The sequence below is a fragment of the Leucoraja erinacea genome, chromosome 4 (assembly GCF_028641065.1).
Source record: "Leucoraja erinacea ecotype New England chromosome 4, Leri_hhj_1, whole genome shotgun sequence".
In the NCBI taxonomy this organism is placed as follows: Eukaryota; Metazoa; Chordata; class Chondrichthyes; order Rajiformes; family Rajidae; genus Leucoraja; species Leucoraja erinaceus.
In genome coordinates this window covers 1,889,937-1,913,392 of record NC_073380.1, presented here as the reverse complement: position 1 = coordinate 1,913,392, position 23,456 = coordinate 1,889,937, and the positions used below count along the sequence as shown (strand labels likewise).

General features: G+C 41.5%; 1 protein-coding gene across 3 annotated transcripts in view; it reads left to right on the top strand.

The window, feature by feature from the left end:
* Positions 1-23,456, top strand: part of itga9 (integrin, alpha 9) — a 369,220-nt gene that overhangs the window by 270,301 nt on the left and 75,463 nt on the right. For all 3 annotated transcript variants that reach the window (XM_055633502.1, XM_055633503.1, XM_055633504.1), the window contains exon 21: positions 19,884-19,973. In XM_055633502.1, coding sequence (XP_055489477.1) covers positions 19,884-19,973 — 90 coding nt within the window. The remainder of the gene's footprint in view (positions 1-19,883; positions 19,974-23,456) is intronic.

Genomic DNA, 23,456 nt, shown 5'->3' with positions numbered 1-23,456 from the left:
AGGGTATTGAATGCAACATCTCCAGGTTTGTGGATGACACGAAGCTGGGGGGCAGTGTCAGCAGTGAGGAGGATGCTAGGAGCCTGCAAGGTGACTTGGATAGGCTGGGTGAGTGGGCAAATGAATGGCAGATGCAGTATAATGTGGATAAATGTGAGGTTATTCACTTTGGTGGCAAAAACAGGAAAGTAGACTATTATCAGAATGGCGGCCAATTAGGAAAAGGGGGGATGCAACGAGACCTGGGTGTCATGGTACACCAGTCATTGAAATTAGGCATGCAGGTGCAGCAGGAAGTGAAGAAAGCGAATGGTATGTTAGCATTCATAGCAAAAAGATTTGAATATAGGAGCAGTTATACAGGGCCTTGGTGAGACCACACCTGGAGTATTGCGTACAGTTTTGGTCTCCTATTCTGAGGAAAGACATTCTTGCCATAGAGGGAGTACAGAGAAGGTTCACCAGACTGATTCCTGGGATGGCAGGACTTTCATATGAAGAAAGACTGGATAGGCTCGGCTTGTACTCACTAGAATTTAGAAGATTGAGGGGGGATTTGATAGAAACTTACAAAATTCTTAAGGGATTGGACAGACTAGATGCAAGAAGATTGTTCCCGATGTTGGGGAATTCCATAACAAGGGGTCACAGTTTAAGGATAAGGGGGAAGTCTTTTAGGACAGAGATGAGAAAAAAAATATTCACATAGAGAGTGGTGAATCTGTGGAATTCTCTGCCACAGAAAGTAGATGAGGCCAGTTAATTGGCTATATTTAAGAGGGAGTTAGATGTGGCCCTTATGGCTAATGGGATCAGGGGGTATGGAGGGAAGGCAGGTACAAGATACTGAGTTGGATGATCAGTCATGAGCATATTAAATGGCCTGCTGGCTCGAAGGGCCGAATGGCCTACTGCTGCACCTATTTTCTATGTTTCTATGTTTCTATCTGAAAGCATTCAGAGAACCGGTTTCCACAGAGAATTCCACAGACTCACAACTCTGTGTGAAAAACAGATCCTCTGGTCCCCACCTTTCACCCCACCAGCTGCCGCATCCAACGCATCATACTCCGACATGTCCGTCATCTCCAAATATATCCTCCCACTCGTCACATATTCCCATCGACTCAGCTTTCCTCCTTCTGCAGAGAAAGGTCCCTCTTTGATTCACTCATCCCTACCCCACCAAAAACACGTCCTCCCGAGGTATCTTCCCTGGCAACCGCTGGGGATGAAACATCTGTCCCTATGCTTCCTCCATCTAGGGACTCCAACAGTCCTTCCAGGTGAGACAGAGGTTCACGTGCCCCTTCTCCAACCTCATCTACTGCATCTGATGTTCCCGATGTGGCCTCCTGTACATTGGCAAGACCAAGGATAAACTCACCGACTGTTTAGCTGGACACTTGCGCGCATCCAAGGCTTACTGGATCTCCCAGTTGCTAACCATTTTAACTCAGTCCCATTCCTGCACTGAGCTTTCTGTCCTGGGCTTCCTCCATTGCCGGCCTGTGACCACACGCAAACTGGAGGAACAGCACCTCACATCCCGCTTGGGTATCTTACAACCCAACCGCATGAACAGTGAATTAACCATATAACAATTACAGCACGGAAACAGGCCATCTCGGCCCTACAAGTCCGTGCCGAACAACTTTTTTTCCCTTAGTCCCACCTGCCTGCACTCATACCATAACCCTCCATTCCCTTCTCATCCATATGCCTATCCAATTTATTTTTAAATGATACCAACGAACCTGCCTCCACCACTTCCACTGGAAGCTCATTCCACACCGCCACCACTCTCTGAGTAAAGAAGTTCCCCCTCATGTTACCCCTAAACTTCTGTCCCTTAATTCTGAAGTCATGTCCTCTTGTTTGAATCTTCCCTATTCTCAAAGGGAAAAGCTTGTCCACATCAACTCTGTCTATCCCTCTCATCATTTTAAAGACCTCTATCAAGTCCCCCCTTAACCTTCTGCGCTCCAGAGAATAAAGACCTAACTTATTCAACCTATCTCTGTAACTTAGTTGTTGAAACCCAGGCAACATTCTAGTAAATCTCCTCTGTACTCTCTCTATTTTGTTGAATTCTCTCTCTGTTTTGTTGAATTCTCCAATTGTTGGTGACCTCTTACTAACCCCCCCCCCTCCAAAACCCTTCCCCTTTTTCCCCCACACCCCCGGCTCTCTCCCCCTTTCCCTTCATTGTGTCCCACCTGTACTCACATCTATTTCTTTGCTCCCTCCCCCCACCCCCCCTTCTATTTTGCTCCCACTGGCTTCACAATCCATAACTCTTCAAACCTTGTCACATCTTCTGCTCTCATCCTTGGCCTTCGTTCCACCCATCTGCCTATCAAAACTTTCACTTTGTCCTACCTCCCATTTTTCTACTTTTTTTCTCCCCACCACAATGTCTGAAGAAGGCTCTCAAACTGAAACGTCACCTATCCTTGTTCTCCAGAGATGCTGCCTGACCTGTTGTGTTACTCCAGCAGTTTGTGACCTTTTATCTGTTAATGCCGATTAATTCTGTTTCTTTCTCCAGAGATGTTGGCTGATCTGTACTTGTAACATCAGTACTTATAACATCTTTTGTTGCATAGTTCCAAGCTTTGCAGTTTCTGACTTTCAGTTAGTTTATCTCCACTGCAAGTCAGTGCTTAGATCATTAAAGATGCTATCTCACTCTCCTGTTGCATATTAACCCCTCGTGCTGTGCACTTATTTTTCAAGTAACTGTGCTGTGTCTTTGCAAATTCACAATACATTTTCACATATTATTTATTACGTCTCTAACCAATAATTTTGCACAGATTTATATGGATCTCAGTTTCAGAACATGTCCAGTATAAACACAAACTCATAAGGTCATAAGTGATAGGAGCAGAATTAGGCTATTCGGCCCATCAAGTCTACTACGCCATTCAATCACATCTGATCTATCTCCCCTCCTAACCCCATTCTCCTGCCTTCTTCCCATAACCCCTGACACCCGAAGAAATGATGAATCTCTATCCCTGCCTTAAAAATATCCAATGACTTGACCTCCACAGCTGTCTGTGGCAAACAATTCCACAGATTCACCGTCCTCTGCCTAAAGAAATTCCTCCCCTATCCTTCCTCAAGGAACATCCTTTAATTCTGAAGCTATGACCACTAGTCCTCAACTCCCCCACTGGTGGAAACATCCTCTCCACTCTACCCAACCCTTTCACTATTCGGTAAGTTTCAATGAGTCCCCGTCCCCGTCATCCTTCTAAACTCCAGTGAGTACAGGCCCAGTGGTGTCTAACACTGTGCTATAGTCTGGGAGCATTATTTAAAATCAATTCCTTGGTCCTTGAGAATCAAGTGCAATTTAAATGTTCTCAAATGTAATTCTCTTAAAATCAAAATGTTCTGAAATCGAGTCAGAGTGACCTCAAGATAAACTGGTCAATGACCGCTTCTGAATTATATTTCCAGAAATATTTTAGTACTTTTCTGCCATTTCCCAATCATCAAAAAAGTAATCCAAACTCCCTGTGGTGGAATGATTTTTCTGGTTGTGATTTTATAATATCAATTCTCAATGTAAAAATGTATTTTTGCCCTCAAGATCTCGCCACCCACATTTTAATAATCAAATCTTCTAAGCAATGCACAAAACTTTTTTTTTTTTGATACATTTGGATTTAACTAATGAATGTTTGTAGCCCCTGTGCAAATTATTTACCTCAAACATTTACACTACCAAAGCCTACTTGCATTTCAGATTTTTGAAAAATCTGTACACATACGATCTATCTTTTGAAAAGCAGAACAATAAAGTTGGAGGATAACCTCCCTTCTCTTGTGTTGAATGCCCTGACAAAAGAAGGCCACATCCAAAGCTGTGCTGATTATCTGTAATTAGTCATTGCCTTTCTAAGTGATCAATAATGCTATCCCTCAGAACTAATACTAATTTTAGGTTCACAAGTCTGTAATTATATGGCTTTTCACTGTTGCCTTTCTTGATAATGTGGACCACATTTGCTGTCCTCCTTCTTCCACCTCACCTGTAGTTAGCTGAGATGTATAAACCTCTGTCAGAGCCTGACCTCATCCTTTGCCTCCGATGGTAGCCTGGGCCATAAATCTCATCTGGGCCTGGGGATTTATCCACCTTTATGTCCGTCAAATCATTGAGTGGTTCTTCTTTATTTATGGGGACTCGCAGTAGCATTTCTTCTGTGGAGTACTCAAACTATAACCTTTGATTCCAAAACACAAAGTGCTGGAGGAACACAACAAGTCAGGCAGCATCTGTGGAGGGAAATGGAAAGACAACGTTTGTGGTCAGCATCCTTATTCAGACTGTCATACGCGTGTGCTTCCATTTTTCTCTTTATCCCAATCTTTGATATTCCTCATCATTAAAGGTCCCCGTGTATTGTTACCCTTGGTTTTCAGCCTTCAGAGATGTGTCTGCCTTGAACTATTGTTATTTCTCCTTTCTCCCTTGAAAGCTTAACACTGTGCAGAAAACACACATCCCTGTAAGTAGATAGTCATAGATTACTTTTGCCAGGTCACTCTGTACAACAACATTCCTGCACTAATGCCCTGCCATATATTTTTAATAATACATTTTGCACTTCCCAAATACCAAACCATCGAAAATTAACAAGAATGTAGCAAATAATATTGACGCCAGAGGATAAAAGCAGATTGATAAAAAGGGAAAATATTATTTACCTCAAGAGAGATATAATGAAAAATATTTTTATTGGGAACATGTCAGATTTACTAATCCAGATGTTCTGGTTGATTTTTGTTAACTAATATTCTTTCTATATAAGGTCTATAATCTTTATAACTCATTGGTCAACTGGAGTTCAATGACCCTTTCTGCAGTTCTAAGCAAAGAGAGAGTGCAGGGTGGCTTTACCAGGAATGAGGGATTTCTGTTGTATGACGAGATGAGAGAAACTGGGGATACTCTCCTGGGAGCCCTGAAGATTAGGATTAGAATTAATGATGTGCACAAAACATGTGTCAACATAGGTAATAACGAAAATCAAAGGTCAGTTACCAGAGGTTGCATATTTAAGGAAATTGGCATGTTGCAGCTGAAGATTTTATTTGTGCAATCTGTATCTGTGACCTGGAATATATCACTTGAAGAGTTAATATAGTCGTAACATTCTACAAACTTAAAAAGCTAAAATTTTGATGGTTGCTGTTAAAGAAAAGTGGTAATGTTATTTCCCTTTAGAAGGGAAATGCACAGAGCTGAATGGTTTCCTTTGTTTTCTGCTTCCATTACATTTATTTATTCATTTTAAAATGTATTGCATGTTCAATTACTGAACATGACTAGCTCTTGAGAATCATAAATGTCTTTGTTTTTACAGAAGTTTTGTTGAAGGATAAATATTGAGCTGGAAACTAAAGGATCTCTTGTTCTTAAATAGATATTCACCAAACTGTGTAGGCAGGCTGATTCTAAGACAACTCGGAGAATAATACTGTTACCACAGAGTACAAACAACATTGCCTTGATGCCAAGCCAGAGATCTGAAATAAAAGCAGAAAATGCTGGAAACAATAAAAAGGTCAGAGAGCATCTGTGAAGAACCGGAGTCATGAGGTCATATCACTCTTGCGGACTCCCTCAGCAGCTGCACTTACAATTTGATTGCCCTGCAACTCTCAAGGTCCTGCCTGTGTTGCTGCCTCAGCTGTTTTGGGAGACACAATGGATTACAATGCAGGCCTAACACATTGGTCACCTGGTCATGGCCCACAGGTGCTAGCTGCTCACCATGTTGCAGCTGAAGATTTTATTGTGCAATCTGTATCTGTGACCTGGAATATATCACGTGAAGAGTTTATAGTCGTAACATTCTACAAACTTAAAAAGCTAAATATTGAAAAGTGGTAATGTGATTTCCCTTAGAAGGAAATGCACAGAGCTGAATGAGGCAGGATTTTCTTAATTAAAAAAAAAATGTATATTTCAATATTCATTGGTAAAACTTTTTAAGAGCACCTAAAATTATTAAAAAGCTCTAAATCATAAATGTCTTGTTTTTACAGAAGTTTTGTTGAACAATCTTGAGAAACTAAAGGATCTCTTGTTCTTAAATAGATATTCACCAAAACTGTGTAGGCATGCTGATTCTAAGAATCGAGAATACTGTTACACAGAGTACAAAACAACATTGCCTTGAGCCAAGCCAGAGATCTGAGCGCAGAAAATGCTGGAAACAATAAAAAGGTCAGAGAGCATCTGTGAAGAACCGGAGTCATGAGGTCATATCACTCTTGCGGACTCCCTCAGCAGCTGCACTTACAATTTGATTGCCCTGCAAAAGGTCCTGCCTGTGTTGCTGCCCTGTTTTGGGAGACAGGGATTACAAATGCAGGCCTAACACATTGGTCACCTGATTTCCACATGCTAGCGCTCACCAGAGATTGCAAATGCTGAAAAGAGGCTGGATTTATTCTTAAGCAAAATATTTTCTGTTATTAAAAATATAAGCAAGAGTATAAAACAATCTAGAATAAAATGTTACCTTTTAAATGAAGTTGAAGACTGATTTGAAGTGAAAGGGGCTATTCTAGATCCTTTATGATTTGTAAACCATAGCCAGATGCAAAGTGTATTGAACTCTTGACTCAGCGAGGTATGGAATGCCCTTGTCTCAAAGGTCGCTCTGGTGACACAACATCCAACCTCCAAAACGTTACCAATTCTTGAGCAAAGAAACAAAAATTCAAGAGGACATCAGCAGATCAAGCAGCAAATGTGGAGGGAAATGGGTAGGCAGTGTTTCTATTCAGGACCCTTCTTCAGTCTGATGGAGTAGAGAGTAGCAGAAAAATGTGGGAGAACGGGTGGGGCACAAAATGGCAAATGATAGGTGGATCCGGGTAAGGAGGGGTTAATCAATCTGCTCCCCAGACTGCCTTCAAACCTGGACCCCAGAGCCATTACTTATGTTGCAATGTCCAGGAGTGGACGTCAGTAGCAATGTTCTGTCTGCACTCCCACCCTGGGCCATAACTCTTCTTGGTAACACATTCTGTTCCAATTTCAATTTGATTAAATTGATGTCTTATCTTCATTCTTTTAGTTCAGTTTTGCACCACATTGCATTTTAACAGTTCATCCGAAGGACATGGATGTAGCCAAGACTGGAGTGCTTGAGTTATAAGGAGAGATGGAATAAAGTGGGACAGTTGTCCCTGAAATGAAAGAGGCTGTCCTTATAGAGCGGCATAAGAAAAGGTAGATGGCCAAGGTCATTTTCCCAGGGTAGAGAAGTGTAAAACTAGAGGGCATAGGTTTAATGTGAGAAGGGAAAGATTTAAACACGGAGTGCAAGAGGCTAGATTTTCATGCAGAATGTGCATATGGGAACAAGCTGCCAGAGTATGTGATAGACGTGGATGCAGTTACAATGTTTAAGAGACATTTGGAACATTCGTGGAGAGGAATGGTTTAGGGGGATATGGGTCAAACACAGGCAAATGGGTCCAGCACTGGAAGCCATCTAGCTCAGCATGGATGAGTTGGGGGCGAAGGGCCTGTTACACACTGTATAACTGTGATATAACAATTACAGCATGGAAACAGGCCATCTCGGCCCTTCTAGTTCATGCCGAACACTTATTCTCACCTAGTCCCATCTACCTACACTCAGACCATAACCCTCCATTCCTTTCCCGTCCATATACCTATCCAATTTATTTTTAAATGATAAAATCAAACCTGCCTCCACCACTTCCACTGGAAGCTCATTCCACACAGCTACCACTCTCTGAGTAAAGAAGTTCCCCCTCATGTTCCCCCTAAACTTTTGTCCCTTAATTCTCAAGTCATGTCCTCTTGTTTGAATCTTCCCTACTCTCAGTGGGAAAAGCTTGTCCACATCAACTCTGTCTATCCCTCTCATCATTTTAAAGACCTCTATCAAGTCCCCCCTTAACCTTCTGCGCTCCAAAGAATAAAGACCTACCTTGTTCAACCTTCCTCTGTAACCTAGGTGCTGAAACCCAGGCAACATTCTAGTAAATCTCCTCTGTACTCTCTCTATTTTGTTGACATCTTTCCTATAATTTGGCGACCAAAATTGTACACCATATTCCAGAATTTGCCTCACCAATGCCTTCTACAATTTTAACATTACATCCCAACTTCTATACTCAATGCTCTGATTTATAAAGTCCAGCACACCAAAAGCTTTCTTTACCATCCTATCTACATGAGATTCCACCTTCAGGGAACTATGCACAGTTATTCCTAGTTCCTTCTGTTCAACTGCATTCCTCAATTCGCTACCATTTACCATGTACGTCCTATTTTGATTTGTCCTGCCAAAATGTAACACCTCACACTTATCAGCATTAAACTCCATCTGCCATCTTTCAGCCCACTCTTCCAAATGGCCTAAATCTCTATGTAGACTTTGAAAATCTACTTCATTATCCACAACACCACCTATCTTAGTATCATCTCCATACTTACTACAGGGCATTGGTGAGGCCAATTCTGGAGTATGGTGTACAATTTTGTTGCCAAATTATAGGAAAGATGTCAACAAAATAAAGAGAGTACAGAGGAGATTTACTAGAATGTTGCCTGGGTTTCAGCAACTAAGTTACAGAGAAAGGTTGAACAAGTTAGGTCTTTATTCTCTGGAGCGCAGAAGGTTAAGGGGGGACTTGATAGAGGTCTTTAAAATGATGAGAGGGATAGACAGAGTTGACGTGGGTAAGCTTTTTCTATTGAGAGGAGGGAAGATTCAAACTAGAGGACATGATTTGAGAATTAAGGGACAGAAGTTTAGGGGTAACATGAGGGGGAACTTCTTTACTCAGAGAGTGGTAGCAGTGTGGAATGACCTTCCAGTGGAAGTGTTGGAGGCAGGTTCGATTTTATCATTTAAAAATAAATTGGATAGGTATATGGACGGGAAAAAAATGGAGGGTTATGGTCTGAGTGCAGGTAGATCGGACTAGGGAGAATAAATGTTCGGCATGGACTAGAAGGGCCGAGATAACCCGTTTCCGTGCTGTAATTGTAATATGGTTATATGGAACAAGGCAACATTTGGTCCTGCTAGCAAAGTATATTTAAAGTAACTGTTTGTTGAGTGTAAGTGCACACTCATGTACGTTATCACTGAGGAAATGAGGTCAGCAATCAGCATTTTTGTATTCATCTGGGGTTATTACCACCAGATGTTTCTGTTTCCATAACTAAATTGTGTCTTCATTGTCTGAAACTAGTTACTTTCAGTTCACCAATTATGGGTTTTTAGCCTTCTACTCACCCATGTTCACAAAAAACTTTAACCTGTCCAGCAAAGAGTTCTGTAAACCTAGTGACCACCATGCGTTAAAATAGAAGGGGGTACTAGAGGGGAACGTATAGAAGGGTTGGGAGGAATGTTTGATCAGTAACTAGTATTAACTCACTGAAATCATACCCAAATTAAAATATTGGAACACACTAATTTCCTTTTTAAGCAAATGAAATGAAATTAATTATCAATATTCAGAAGACAACTGTTTGTAATTGGCAGAAACAAAGAACTGCAGATGCTGGTTAATACACAAAAGGACACAAAGTACTGTAGTAACTCAGCAGGTCAGGCAGCATCTCTGGAGAACATGGACAGGTGATGTTTCAGGTTGAGACCCTTCTTCAGAGGCTGGGAGAAGAAAGCTAGAAAAGAGCAAGGCAGAGCATGGCACTCACCTTTACAATCTGCACATCTTCAAACCTAAGGTACACAAAAATGCTGGAGAAACTCAGCGGGTGCAGCAGCATCTATGGAGCGAAGGAATTAATTCAAACCTATATCACACCTATTATTCTTATCACTGGCCTTTGGTCCTAGTAATGCTGCTATTGTACAACTGTAACTGTATGTTGCAACTACCTTGATCTGAACTGTAGAGAAAAGATAGACGGGCTAGGAGTTTGTTCCTTAAAGCACAGGAGGCTGGGAGGTATATAAAATGAGGGGAATAGATCAGGTGAATGCAGAGTGTCTTTTTTCTGAGGCAAGAGGTATCAAGAACTAGAGGGTCTTGCTTTAAAGTGGGGGGTGGGTGGGGGTGGAGGTTTCATTGGAACTTAAGGGGCAACTTTTTCACTGAGAAGATAGTAGGTATATGAAACTAGCTACTAAAGGAAGTAGTTGAGGCAGGTGCAATAACAACGTTTAAAAGACATTTGGACAGGTATGTCAGTAGGAAAGGTTCAGAGCCATCTTGGACAGGTTGTGCCGAATGGGCTGTTCCTGTGCTGTATGACTCTAATGCTCCATGACATTCCAAGGTGCAGAAAATGAGTCAATTGTTAAATATGCCTCTGCTGTCTTCTCTGGGTATTCGGGTTCGGAGCTCATGCTTTGGGGAATCTGCCTCTAACTTGTTTTTCCAAAAACAAGTGTTACTACTGTAACAACATAGAGCTGTAAGTGACAGCACAATCACCCAATATACCTTCATTATATGAATTCTATATTCAGTTTGACTATAATCCACTAAACATTTGAAGATCTAACATGTCATTTTACTCTAAACATCGTCCAGGTACACTTCATGTGAGGACTCAGGACTTCATAAATCTTCCCAGTTTTATCTTGCATTCCTGGTCACAATCTTGGTCTCAATGGAAATTGTCTCCTCCAAGTAAATATTTAAGATTACAAATATATCATCACCTCTCTGGCTAAATTGTACAAACAAAATGCAAAATAGATTAACAAAACAGTTAAATCATTTGTTGAAAAGAAGTTCTGTGGTTACAAAATACGTACATTTTATTGAAGTTTTGGAACAATGTGTTCACTCAGAATAGTTTAAAAGAACATGAAAAACGAACAGGGTGCATCATAGCTCAAAGATTTGGCCTGGATGTCTTTCTGGCTTGCATAAACCTTGGTTAACTAATGCATTGCATAATACATTCAGTAACAGCATTCTTGTAGTTCCTGTGATAATCTTAAATAGAACCAGCTGCTGCCTGAGTTTGAGTTAGGGTAGTTGGTGGGGGTGGCTGCTTGCTCAGTTATTTCTAGTCAGACTCCAGAAAGTTGTACAGGACTAAGTAAATATCTTGGGGTTTTCTCTGGCAAAGAGAGATCAAACCTCATGGATTGAGTTCAGGACATTTTTTTTTTTCATGTTTTTCTTTTTCTAAGATGCTTTAAAACTAAATTTCAAATATGTATGCAAACAATTAAACCATGTCAAGCTTTCCATAGTGGCTCCATAGTATGCAGGCCTTTGCTCTCTGATCTGTGGTAGAGGTGGTGTTTTATGTCTGCCCATCTCTCAGAGAGCTAAGATGGACAGAAAAGAGCAGGAGGAGGCAAAAAAAGCTGAAGATGAAAGAATTTTATTTTCTAAATTCACATTGTTGTGTGTCTAATTTAGATGTGGCTGCAGTAAGCTGCAGTATTCGGTACAAGCCATAGATAATTTCTGGAATTCCCTACTCCAGAGGTTTGTCTCATACCTGTTTGTGGAATTTTAACCTTCTGGTTTGTTACTACACTAACAGGGAAGACAATTGCAATTTCATACAGCGCTTCCCCGCTTTCCCTGGCCCCCGCCTTTGCGATGTGTGTGTGTGCGGTCGGTCCGATCCAGCTCGCGGTTTCGTCGCTGACGGTAGATCCAGCTCATGGTTTTTCAGGCGAATGCCCTTGAGCTTGAAGGTCGAAGGCACTCTTCTGAACTTGCGGATTAGGTCGCCACAGTGGGACAGCCCCTTTAGCCACCAGAGATCATTTGGCCATGGTACTTTCTAACAGCAGATAACTCATACATTTTAATCCGTTCACTTTGATATCCAATCCTTTGTTTGTTGAAGATAGACACAAAATAGCTGGAGTAACTCAGCGGGTCACACAGCATCTCTGGAGAAAAGGAATAGGTGACATTTCGGGTTGAGACCCTTCTTCAGGTTTGTTGAGGTAGGCTATCTGGAGCTAAAAGAAAACTGCTGGAAGAATTCAGAAGGACAAGCAACACCTGTAGTGACGAAGGGATGGTGGACTATGCGGGTTATGTTCCTGCATCAGATGCTGATTGACCCGTTTAGTTTAGCTTATTTTACTTTAGAGATACAGTGCGGAAACATGCCCTTTGTCCCACTGTGTCCACGCCAACCAGTGGTCCTGATACACTAGCACTATCCTACACACGCGGGACAATTTACAATATTTACGTAATCCAAATTAACCTTTAAACCTGTACATCCATATAACCATATAACAATTACAGCACGGAAACAGGCCATCTCGGCCCTACAAGACCGTGCCGAACAACTTTTTTCCCTTAGTCCCACCTGCCTGCACTCATACCATAACTCTCCATTCCCTTCTCATCCATATGCCTATCCAATTTATTTTTAAATGATACCAACGAACCTGCCTCCACCACTTCCATTGGAAGCTCATTCCACACCGCTACCACTCTCTGAGTAAAGAAGTTCCCCCTCATGTTACCCCTAAACTTCTGTCCCACGTCATCGGAGTGTGGGAGGAAACCGGAGCACCATGCTGTCACGGGGAGAACGTACAAACTCTAAGATAGCACTCGTAGTCACGAGCGAACGCAGGTCTCTGGCGCTGTGAGGTAGGAACTCTACCGCTGCACCACCGTGCCACACTGTGCTGGAGTTCTTCCAGCAGTTTGTATTTTACTGCTGGCTGCAGCTGGAACTGCTGTGCAAGTGCTCAGGTATTGTCCATTGAGAAATAATAACATTTGCTCAAAGTTGTCAAGTGCTGTCAGTTGCACTGACATAGACAACATCAAATATATATTAAATTTATTGAATGAAGAATGACAGTGAGGGAACTATTTTGATTTAATAAGAGTAAGCCCTTGATAAGCTACGATTAGCAATTTTTGGCAAAATATTCTATGCACGTCAGAAATACAAGCATTATCAGAAAAACCAACAACTATTCAATGGCATGGTTAATAGTTTACGATGTTCCAGCATTTAAAAACTCTCACTCGGCAGACGTAAGCTCACTGATGTTTCCATGTCTAATGCAATCCAGGTACATTCAGATAATTTACTCTTTTTCCAAAACCATTTCCTAATGAATTCAGTAACTACATTCCATGCTTCTTGTGAAATCATGCTAATGCCCATTTGATATTTCAACCTTGATCATACAAAAGGATTGTGTTATTCTTCTGGGCTGAATCCATGCGGTTCACTGTTGATCTACAATCCAGTGGAACTAGGCCAAACTAAGCACTTCTTTCAAAGTCAATGGGTATTTAACTAATCCTTATTTTAGGTTTTCCAACCAAAACAGAGAATAATAGTTTAATTAATATTATTTGATAAGGAGCAATATGGAATTTGATATTTGGATGCAGAATGCTTCGGCAGATTCTCCAACTAAGTTCTGTGGAATCTCAGCATCTCAACTGTGTTGTAGAGCGCAATGCATACGATATGTGAAGAGAAAGAGATTCTCTTTTGTGAAGAGGAAGAGAAGAGATTAGTTAAAACAAATGTAGGTCCCTTGCAGTCAGAAACAGGTGAATTGATCATGGGGAACAAGGACATGGCAGACCAATTGAATAACTACTTTGGTTCCGTCTTCACTAAGGAAGACATAAATAATCGGCTGGAAATAGCAGGGGACCGCGGATCAAATGAGATGGAGGAACTGAGTGAAATCCAGGTTAGCCGGGAAGTGGTGTTAGGTAAATTGAATGGATTAAAGGCCGATAAATCTCCAGGGCCATATTGGCTGCATCCCAGAGTACTTAAGGAAGTAGCCCCAGAAATAGTGGATGCATTACTGATAATTTTTCAAAACTCTTTAGATTCTGGAGTAGTTCCTGCGGGTTAGAGGGTAGCTAATGTAACCCCACTTTTTAAAAAGGGAGTGAGAGAGAAAACGGGGAATTAAAGACCAGTTAGTCTAACATCGGTAGTGGGGAAACTGCTAGAGTCAGTTATTAAAGATGGGATAGCAGCACATTTGGAAAGTGGTGAAATCATTGGGCAAAGTCAGCATGGATTTACGAAAGGTAAATCATGTCTGACGAATCTTATAGAATTTTTTGAGGATGTAACTGGTAGAGTGGATAAGGGAGAACCAGTGGATGTGTTATATCTGGGCTTTCAGAAGGCTTCTGACAAGGTCCCACATAAGAGATTAGTATACAAACTTAAAGCACATGGTATTGGGGGTTCAGTATTGATGTGGATAGAGCACTGGTTGGCAAACAGGAAGCAAAGAGTAGGAGTAAACGGGTCCTTTTCAGATTGTCAGGCAGTGACTAGTGGGGTACCGCAAGGCTCAGTGCTGGGACCCTAGCTATTTACAATATATATTAACGATTTGGACGAGGTAATTGAATGCAACATCTCCAAGTTTGCAGATAACACAAAGCTGGGGTGCAGTGTTAGCTGTTAGGAGGATGCTAGGAGGCTACAAGGTGACTTGGATAGACTGGGTGAGTGGGCAAATGCATGGCAGATGCAGTATAATGTGGACAAATGTGAGGTTATCAACTTTGGTGGCAAAAACAGGAAAGTAGACTATTACCTAAATGGTGGCCGATTAGGAAAAGGGGAGATGCAATGAGACCTGCGTGTCATGGTACACCAGTCATTGAAAGTAGGCATGCAGGTGCACCAGGCAGTGAATAAAGCAAATGGTATGTTGGCATTCATAGCAAAAGGATTTGAGTATAGGAGCAGGGAGATTCTACTGCAGTTGTGGTGGGTGGTGGTGACAGGGTCAGGAAGATTGTTCCCGATGTTGGGGAAGTCCAGGACAAGGGGTCACAGTTTAAGGATAAAGGGAAAATCCTTTAGGATAAAGGGGAAATCCTTTAGGACAGAGATGAGAAAAACATTTTTCAGACAGAGAGTGGTGAATCTCTGGAACTCCCTGCCACAGAAGGTAGTTGAGGCCAGTTCATTGGCTATATTTAAGAGAGAGTTAGATGTGGCCCTTGTGGCTAAAGGGATCAGGGGGTGTGGAGAGAAGGCAGGTACAGGATACTGAGTTGGATGATCAGCCATGATCATATTGAATGGCGGTGCAGGTTCGAAGGGCCCAATGGCCTACTCCTGCACCTATTTTCTATGTTTCTAAACTGTATTCCTTGCAGAGTCCAGCAGTGGAAGGCACTGACAAGCTGGTATAAGATGCCGGCGAAGCCACATTTGGAGTACTTTTTGCATTACTGGTCAACCTGTTATAGGATAGATGCATTAAACTGGAAAGGGTGTAGAAAAAATTCACAAGGAAGTTACTGGCTGTGGAGGGTAAGGGTTACAAGGAGAGGCGGTATAGTGGAGGACGTCCTTCCATGGAGCATAACAAGACCGAGGGATGATCTAAGAGAGGTTAATAAAATCATGAGGACATACGTAAGATGGATAACCACAGTCTTTATCCCAGAATAGGGGAGCCGAACGCTAGAGGGCATAGGTTTAAGGTGAGGGGATAACATTTAAAGGAGCACTTTTTATTGCAATGTTTTATTACAGGCAGTGGCAGGTATAGAAACATAGAAAATAGGTGCAGGAGGAGGCCATTCGGCCCTTCGAGCCAATACCGCCATTCATTGTGATCATGGCTGATCGTCCCCAATCAATAACCCGTGCCAGCCTCCTCCCCATATCCCTTGATTCCACTAGCCCCTAGAGCTTTTAATTCCATCCAGTGACTTGGCCTCCACTGCCCTCTGTGGCAGGGAATTCCACAAATTCACAACTCTCTGGGTGAAAAAGTATTTTCTCACCTCAGTCTTAAATGCCTTCCCCTTTATTCTAAGACTGTGGCCCCTGGTTCTGGGCTCGCCCAATATTGGGAACATTTTTCCTGCATCTAGCTTGTCCAGTCCTTTTATAATTTTATATGTTTCTACAAGATATCCCCTCATCCTTCTAAACTCCTGTGAATACAAGCCTAGTCTTTTCAATCTTTCCTCATATGACAGTCCCGCCATCCCAGGGATCAATCTCGTGAACCTACGCTGCACTGCCTCAATCACAAGGATGTCCTTCCTCAAATTAGGAGACCAAAACTGTACACAATACTCCAGATGTGGTCTCACCAGAACCCTATACAACTGCAGAAGAACCTCTTTACTCCTATACTGAAATCCTCTTGTTATGAAGGCCAACATTCCATTAGCTTTCTTCACTGCCTGCTGTACCTGCACGCCAACTTTCAGTGACCGGTGTACAAGGACGCCCAGGTCTCGCTGTACCTCCCCCTTACCTATCCTAACCCAATTGAGATAATAATCTGCCCCCTTGTTTTTGCCGCCAAAGTGGATAACCTCACATTTATCTATATGTGGAATAAGATGCCGGAGGAAGTGGATGCAATTATTCCATTTGAAATATATTTGGGGCAGGTACATGGATAGGAAATATTCAGAGAGATTTGAGCCAAATGCATGCAAATGGGACTTGCTCATTTAGGCAACTTGATATGTTGGACTGGGTTTTTGTGCTATGTAAAACTCTGACTGAATCAGCCAGCTGGAATCTGAACAAATTTAGAACATTTGTATTTAGATATGCATGCATCAAACTCCGAAATGTGCATTTATTTACAGAGATATCTGCTGGTACCTCCTTTTGATAGTGCTGGTATTTACTAACTAGATTCAATTTGTTGTTATTCAGAATATAGCTAACTTATCACAGAGAAGGAGACCATTCAGCCCATTGGGTCCATGTTGGATCCCAGAAGAGCTATTCCCTGTGGGTTTTTTTCCTGTGGAAAGGTTTTTTTTTCCTCCCATTTATTCATCAACCCTATTTTGATCCTTTAGCAAAGTTAGGGTAATTTACTGGAGCCAATTAACCTATTAATATGTGCAGAAAGGAACTACAGATGCTGCTTTATACTGAAGAGATACACAGTGCTGGAGTAACGCAACAGGTCAGGCAGCATCTCTGGATAAAACGACGCGTGACCTTTCGGGTTGGGAAGGTGGTGGCATTGCAGTATTGGACTGAAAAAGGGTCCTGATCTGAAACATCGCACATCCTTTTATTGCAGAGATGCTGCTTGACCTGCTGAGTCACTCTAACACTTTGGTGTCTATCTAGCCTATCAATGTATTTGCGATGTGGGAGGAAAACCACAGCACCCACGGAAAACCCATGCAGTCACAGCGAGAATATGAAAACTTCACACAGACCGCATCCGTAGTCGGGTCCGTGAGCCGTGAGGCAGCATCATTTACTGGTGCACTAATGTGCTGTTCAGCTGACTCTAGATATATGAAGTCAATGTCACTTCAGTTTGTGGTACTGCTGGAAAGGATTTAAACTACTTTGACAGGGAAATAAGACACAAAATTGAAATGCCATCAAGGGTGAGGAATTGCAAAATATAGTCAGACAACTAGGTAGGTTCAAAGTAGGCAGTGCTTACACAAACTTGGTTGGGATGCAAGCAAGGCTAGATTGTATTTATTTTAATGAAAATAGTCTGACGAGTACAGCAGATGAACTGAGTATGTGGATTAGTGAACTTTTAGTTGCAATATTAGAGACTTTGGTGGCAAGTAGGAAAGGAATGGCAACTTAAGGGAAGATGGAATTCTTAAAGTACATTCAGGAGAACCAAATCCCAGGTTGCTATGCGAGACAGTGGAACACGTTTAAACCAATATGTAGTTATGTCTGCTAGAGAAGAAGCAGTATTAAAGCAGATTATTGGTAATGCAGCCAGGAAAATTAATAGTACATAGAAAGAACAGTACAGCACAAAACAGCCCCTTTTCAATGTTTGAAAAGAATGGTCCATTTTATCCTCTCAACCACATTCTCCTGCCTTCTCCCCATAAACTTTGATGCCCTTACTAATCAAGAACCTAATGACTAATTATTTCACTCATCAAGCTTTGTCCTGCCTCTCCCTCTTCTATCTTTCTGCACCCCTCACCCCCACAACAACAGTCTGAACTGAAATGTCAGCTTTCCATGTTCTCCAGAGATACTCCCTGACCTGCTGAGTTACTTTAGCACATAGCATCTTTCTTTGTAAACCAGCATCTGCAGTTCCTTGTGATTACAGGCATCCTTTTCATTCAGAGGGTGGTGGTAGATGGAACGAGCTGCCAGAAGAAGTAATTGAAGCAGGTACTATAATAGCATTTAAAAGACACTTGGACATCTTAAATGGATAGGAGAGATTTTGCACGATATTGGTCTAATGCAGGCAGATGGGACTATAGGAAATGGTTATCTTGGGCGGCTAGAAAAACAAATGAGTAAATTTATGTTTAAATTTATATCTGTTGATTATTTATGCGTTTTGCATTTACCTACATGGTTTATGTACAATGTTATATTAATAATTTCTGATAGAACATTTCATTATCAGTTCCAATTATGTCATCTGCCTTACTGAAAAGTACTATAGAAAGATGTAAAGATATTATCCCACCAAAGTTGAAAAAGTGTAAATTTTGTATACATAGCCACTCTGTTATGGAATACAAATACTTTGGAAGTGATTGGTGAAAATGCTGCAAAACAAGTTGACAAGATGTAAACCAAGTAGCCCAGCAGCTCCCATAGTCTAGAGGGTTTTTAATTGTAAGGATTTTTTGGATGAGCTCGATCAGCATTAGCGGGTAGACTATAGACTTTTTTACCATGGGCGGCTAGAAAATAGGTACAGTAAATTTCAGCTGCAAAACCAGCAGTTGATGCTTTATCAGCTTTGCTTCCCTACATGGCTATGTACACTGTTAAATTAACTTTTCTGATAGCCAAGTATTCGCACAAACAGTTCACACTACAGCATCTGCCACTGTTGTGAAAAGTACGGTCGGAAAGGCTGTTGAATGTTATCCCACCAAATGTTAAGAGGTGCAAATTTGTTCATGACATGCCATTTTAATTTTAATTGCTATTTATTTTGTAACGAAAACTGAATGGACACTGGTTGAGAAACGTTTTTTTGTTTCCTCTGAGTATGCGAATACTCAGGAAATGACAATAAAGATTTACAATTACAATTACAATTAGAACAATAACTGTGTTTAGAGTGGACATGCTCCAACTCTTATTAAAAAATCAGATATTTCTTTGATGGCCTCAAATTCAATCAGGTCCAGAAATTAACTCATCAGAAAAGGGAACAAGAGGTATAGTGACCTCTATATATATATTCACACACACACATATATATATATACACACACACACACATATATACATATACACACACACACACACACACACACACACACACACACACACACACACACACACACACACACATATATATATATTCTAAATACTGGTAAATCTACAGTATATTAATATCATTTTCTATCTTTATTTTAGATTCTAGGCATCTTGTTATTACTTTGTACCATGATGTGAATTTCTAGGTTTAAAATGTATAGTATTTTATTTCTGTTGTCTTTAACGTTCTTCTTACATTGGGTTACAGGTCTCTTGGGCTTAGCAGCACTTTGATTTTTGATCTCTTCACCTTGAAATTTAGGGGCTTGGAGCCAGCAGTGTGTTTTCACTCCATCAAGACTTTTGAGGTTATAATCAATTGCATTAAAATCAGGAAGTCCCTCAATGCCTTTGTTTCCTTTTAATCCAATGGGATATCATTACTTGTCTACAAAAATATCAAATGAATGCAATATTTAAAAATACTCATTGGAGGTATTGAATGGTGCAGCTGTCTTTTTGGTTATGACTTTCAATAGTCAAATGTAAAGCAGTTTTTAAAGGGTCTTTGCCAGCAGTGCTAAACCAGAGAGAGGACAGCATTATATTACTCTCGCTTTGTGCTCTGGCCAACATGCATAATACTGACTCTCAAGATTGTGTTTGTTTCTTTTCTGCAGTGGGAATGTGGAGCATAATGAAACACTGCATGACAACACACTCATTCTCACAATGCCGCTGAAACATGAAGTGGACACCGCTGTTACAGGGTAAATATGATCAATGTTCTGGTACCTTTTGAAGCTGGAAGATAATTTGGCGCACAGTGACTAAAGGTAGTCACTGTAAGGCAGGTAGGTGGAACAATGTTGGCAGGGAAGCAGTGCAAGTTGAATCCCTCCCTAGGGGGTCCAGAGTGGACTATGGGTTTGGATGGAGGAGATAACCACTCTGTGAGGAGTTATGTAAGAAAGGGCATCTGCTTCCAGTGAGTGGGGAAGCCTGCAATGGAAAGAGGAGCTGGTGGTGATAAGAATCAGCTTAAGGCATGAACAAGATTTTGAATTGAAGATTTGGGAGATAGGAATGACACAGACCTGGAAATAGAATTGGAGGCCGTTGGGATGGGAGATTAGGGTTAAGATTGTAGAAGAGCAGAAAACAGGAAAGGTTCTTTCCTGCAGGATGTGGGAAGTCAATGAAACTACTGATGACTACACCTGTGGACATTGTGTCCAGGTGCAGCTCCTTAAAGACTGCATTAAAGAACTGGAGCAGCAGCTGGATGACCTCAGGAGCTTCATGGACAGGACATATAGCGAGGATGGTGTGCTCCTTCCCTGGTTAAAGGAGTTCAGAACGAGCATGTTACTGTTAGAGAGAAGGGAAAGACAGGTGGTCGTAAGGAAGCTTGGATGATGAGGAAAATTAAGGCTTTTGTCAAGAGTAAGAAGGAGGTGTGGGGCAGGTATAAGCAGCTGGGATCAAGTGTATCCGTGGAGGAGATTCGGGGAGCTAAGGAGCAGGTTAAAAAAGGAAATTAAGAGGGCAAAAAGAGGACAGGAGATAGCTCTGGCTGAAAACATTAAGGTGAATCTTGAGATTTTATGTACGTAAAGGGAAAAAGGATACCAGGGAGAGAATGGAAACCCTCAGGAATCAAGGATATCAACTCTGTGTGTAGCCACAGGAGATGGGCAGGTTCCTCAATGAGTATATTTGTTTTTACCATGGAGAAAGACATGAGGGCTGGGGAACTTGAGACAGTCAATGGAAGTGCCTTGAGAGCAGATAGTATTGCGGTCGAAGGGGTGCTGATGGCCATGGCCGATAAGAAGGTAGACAAATCTCCTGGGCCTGATCAGATATATCCAAGGACATTGTGGGGAGTTAGAGAGAAACTTGCAATTGCCCTGGCTGAGTATACTGAGGTATAAGATATACTTACATTTAAGTGGACAAGGGCTGATTTGGGACAGCCAGCATGGTTTTGTATGTGGAGGTCTTGTCTCATGAATCTGATTGAGATTTTTGAAGTTGTGACCAAAAAGGTTGTAGAGGGCAGAGTGGTAGATGTTGTATATATGGATTTCAGCAATGCATTCAACACTCTTCCACATGGTAGGCTGCTCTGGAAGGTTAGACTGCATAGGATCCAAGGGGAGATCGCTGATTGGATAGAGAATTGACTTCATGGATGGAAGCAAAGGGCGATGATGGAAGCTTGGTTTTTGGATTGGAGGCCTGTGACTAGTGGTGTGCCTCAGGGTTCGGTGCTGGGCCCATAGCTGTTTGTCATGTATATCAATGATTTGGATGAGTACGTACGTACATGGCATGATTAGATGGTTTGCACATGACACAAAAGTGGGTGGTATTGTAGATAGTGAAGATGTTTGTCAACATTTGCAGCAGGATCTTGAACGGTTGGGCTGGTGGTCTGAGGAATGGTGGATGGAAATGTGGATACAGAGAAATGTGAGGTGTTGTATTTTGAGAAGACTAACATGGGCAGGACATACACTGTGAATGGTAGGCCTCTGGGGTGTGCTCAAACGTGCATATAATTATGTAAATCAGTCAGTGACCTTTGACTTGGAAATAAATCATTCCTGCTTTTGATCCCAACACCAGTGTGTGTGGAGCCATCTTTCTCTGTCTAATTTGTGCTAGTTTTACCTATACCTTAAGCAGACACGTATCAAAACACACATGCACATTGCTTAGCAGTTATTCTGTATTGTGCGTGTAAACCAGTCTAGAGAATGTGGTGGTATGTCTAATTACTCTTTGCTTGACTATTAGCATTTTTGGGGTTCAGATTTGTTTTGAGTGCTAGCATACATTGGGTGTAAGTGAATCAGAATCACATTTTACATGGGATTCTTTTCTCTTTTGACAGAAAACGAGACAAATTATAAAATGGGTTGTTGGTTTGGAATTGGATGTTTTGCACTGTCTTTCTGGGTTTCATACTCTGTGAAAACAGCATGCAGAGGAGATCCTTGATTTGCCTGTATAAAATGAATCTCATAATTCATTCCCTAAATGTGAATAAAGCGAAATAAAAAGTCCACACATAATACAGCATAGATGTCTTACGATGCTGCTTCTGCAACAATCTTGCAGCTGGAGCAAGCATGAAAGAAACAATGATGAAAAGAAGGGCCTCGACCCAAAACGTCACCCATCCTTCTCTCCAGAGATGCAGCCTGTCCCCGCTAAGTTACTCCAGCTTTTTGTGACTATCTTCGATTCAAACCAGCATCTACAGTTCTTTCCTACACGTGAAAACATGCTTGAATGGCAATGCTCCTGATTTTTGAGCTGTGGATGTCAACTCAAGGAAGAAACACTCATCTTCAATACTTGGGGACTAGAAAGTAGAAACAATTGACCACTTGAAAGCATTCTTTGGGAATGAAGCTCAGATAGTTACTAGTGTAGCCACACCACCTACCCTGCTTCTGTACTAATTCTGGGATCAAAAATGACCTCTTTTTCTAGTCTGCTCTGCTCTTTCTTTGAACAAAATCAAGCACCTTGCGCTCATTCAGGGGAATTAGCTGTTTCCTACCCCAGACCTTGTAACATGAGTGTGAGTTCTCCTGGCTCATGTACCCGTTCCTCTCATGCCAACAATTTAACATTTGCTGCATTAAACATTCTATGCAAGAGCATATCGCTGTTCTAATTCACATATGTGTATGTGTAAAGTATATGTTTGAATGTACATGCTTACATTTACATTTGTTTTGTTAGCTATGTATTGTGAAAATAGCAATAAGGTTTAAACTATTAAACGTCAACTCTTCACACTCCTTTGTGTTTTGACGTTACAAAGAGTTTCAAATTCATAGAAACATAGAAACATAGAAAATAGGTGCAGGAGTAGGCCATAAGGGACAGACGTTTAGGGGTAACATGAGGGGGAACTTCTTTACTCAGAGAGTGGTGGCTGTGTGGAATGAGCTTCCAGTGAAGGTGGTGGAGGCAGGTTCCTTTTTATCATTTAAAAATAAATTGGATAGTTATGTGGACGGGAAAGGAATGGAGGGTTATGGTCTGAGCGCAGGTATATGGGACATGGGGAGAATACGTGTTCGGCACGGACTAGAAAGGTCGAGATGGCCTGTTTCCGTGCTGTAATTGTTATATGGTTATTATATGGTTATTCGGCCCTTCGAGCCTGCACCGCCATTCAATATGATCATGGCTGATCATCCAACTCAGTATCCTGTACCTGCCTTCTC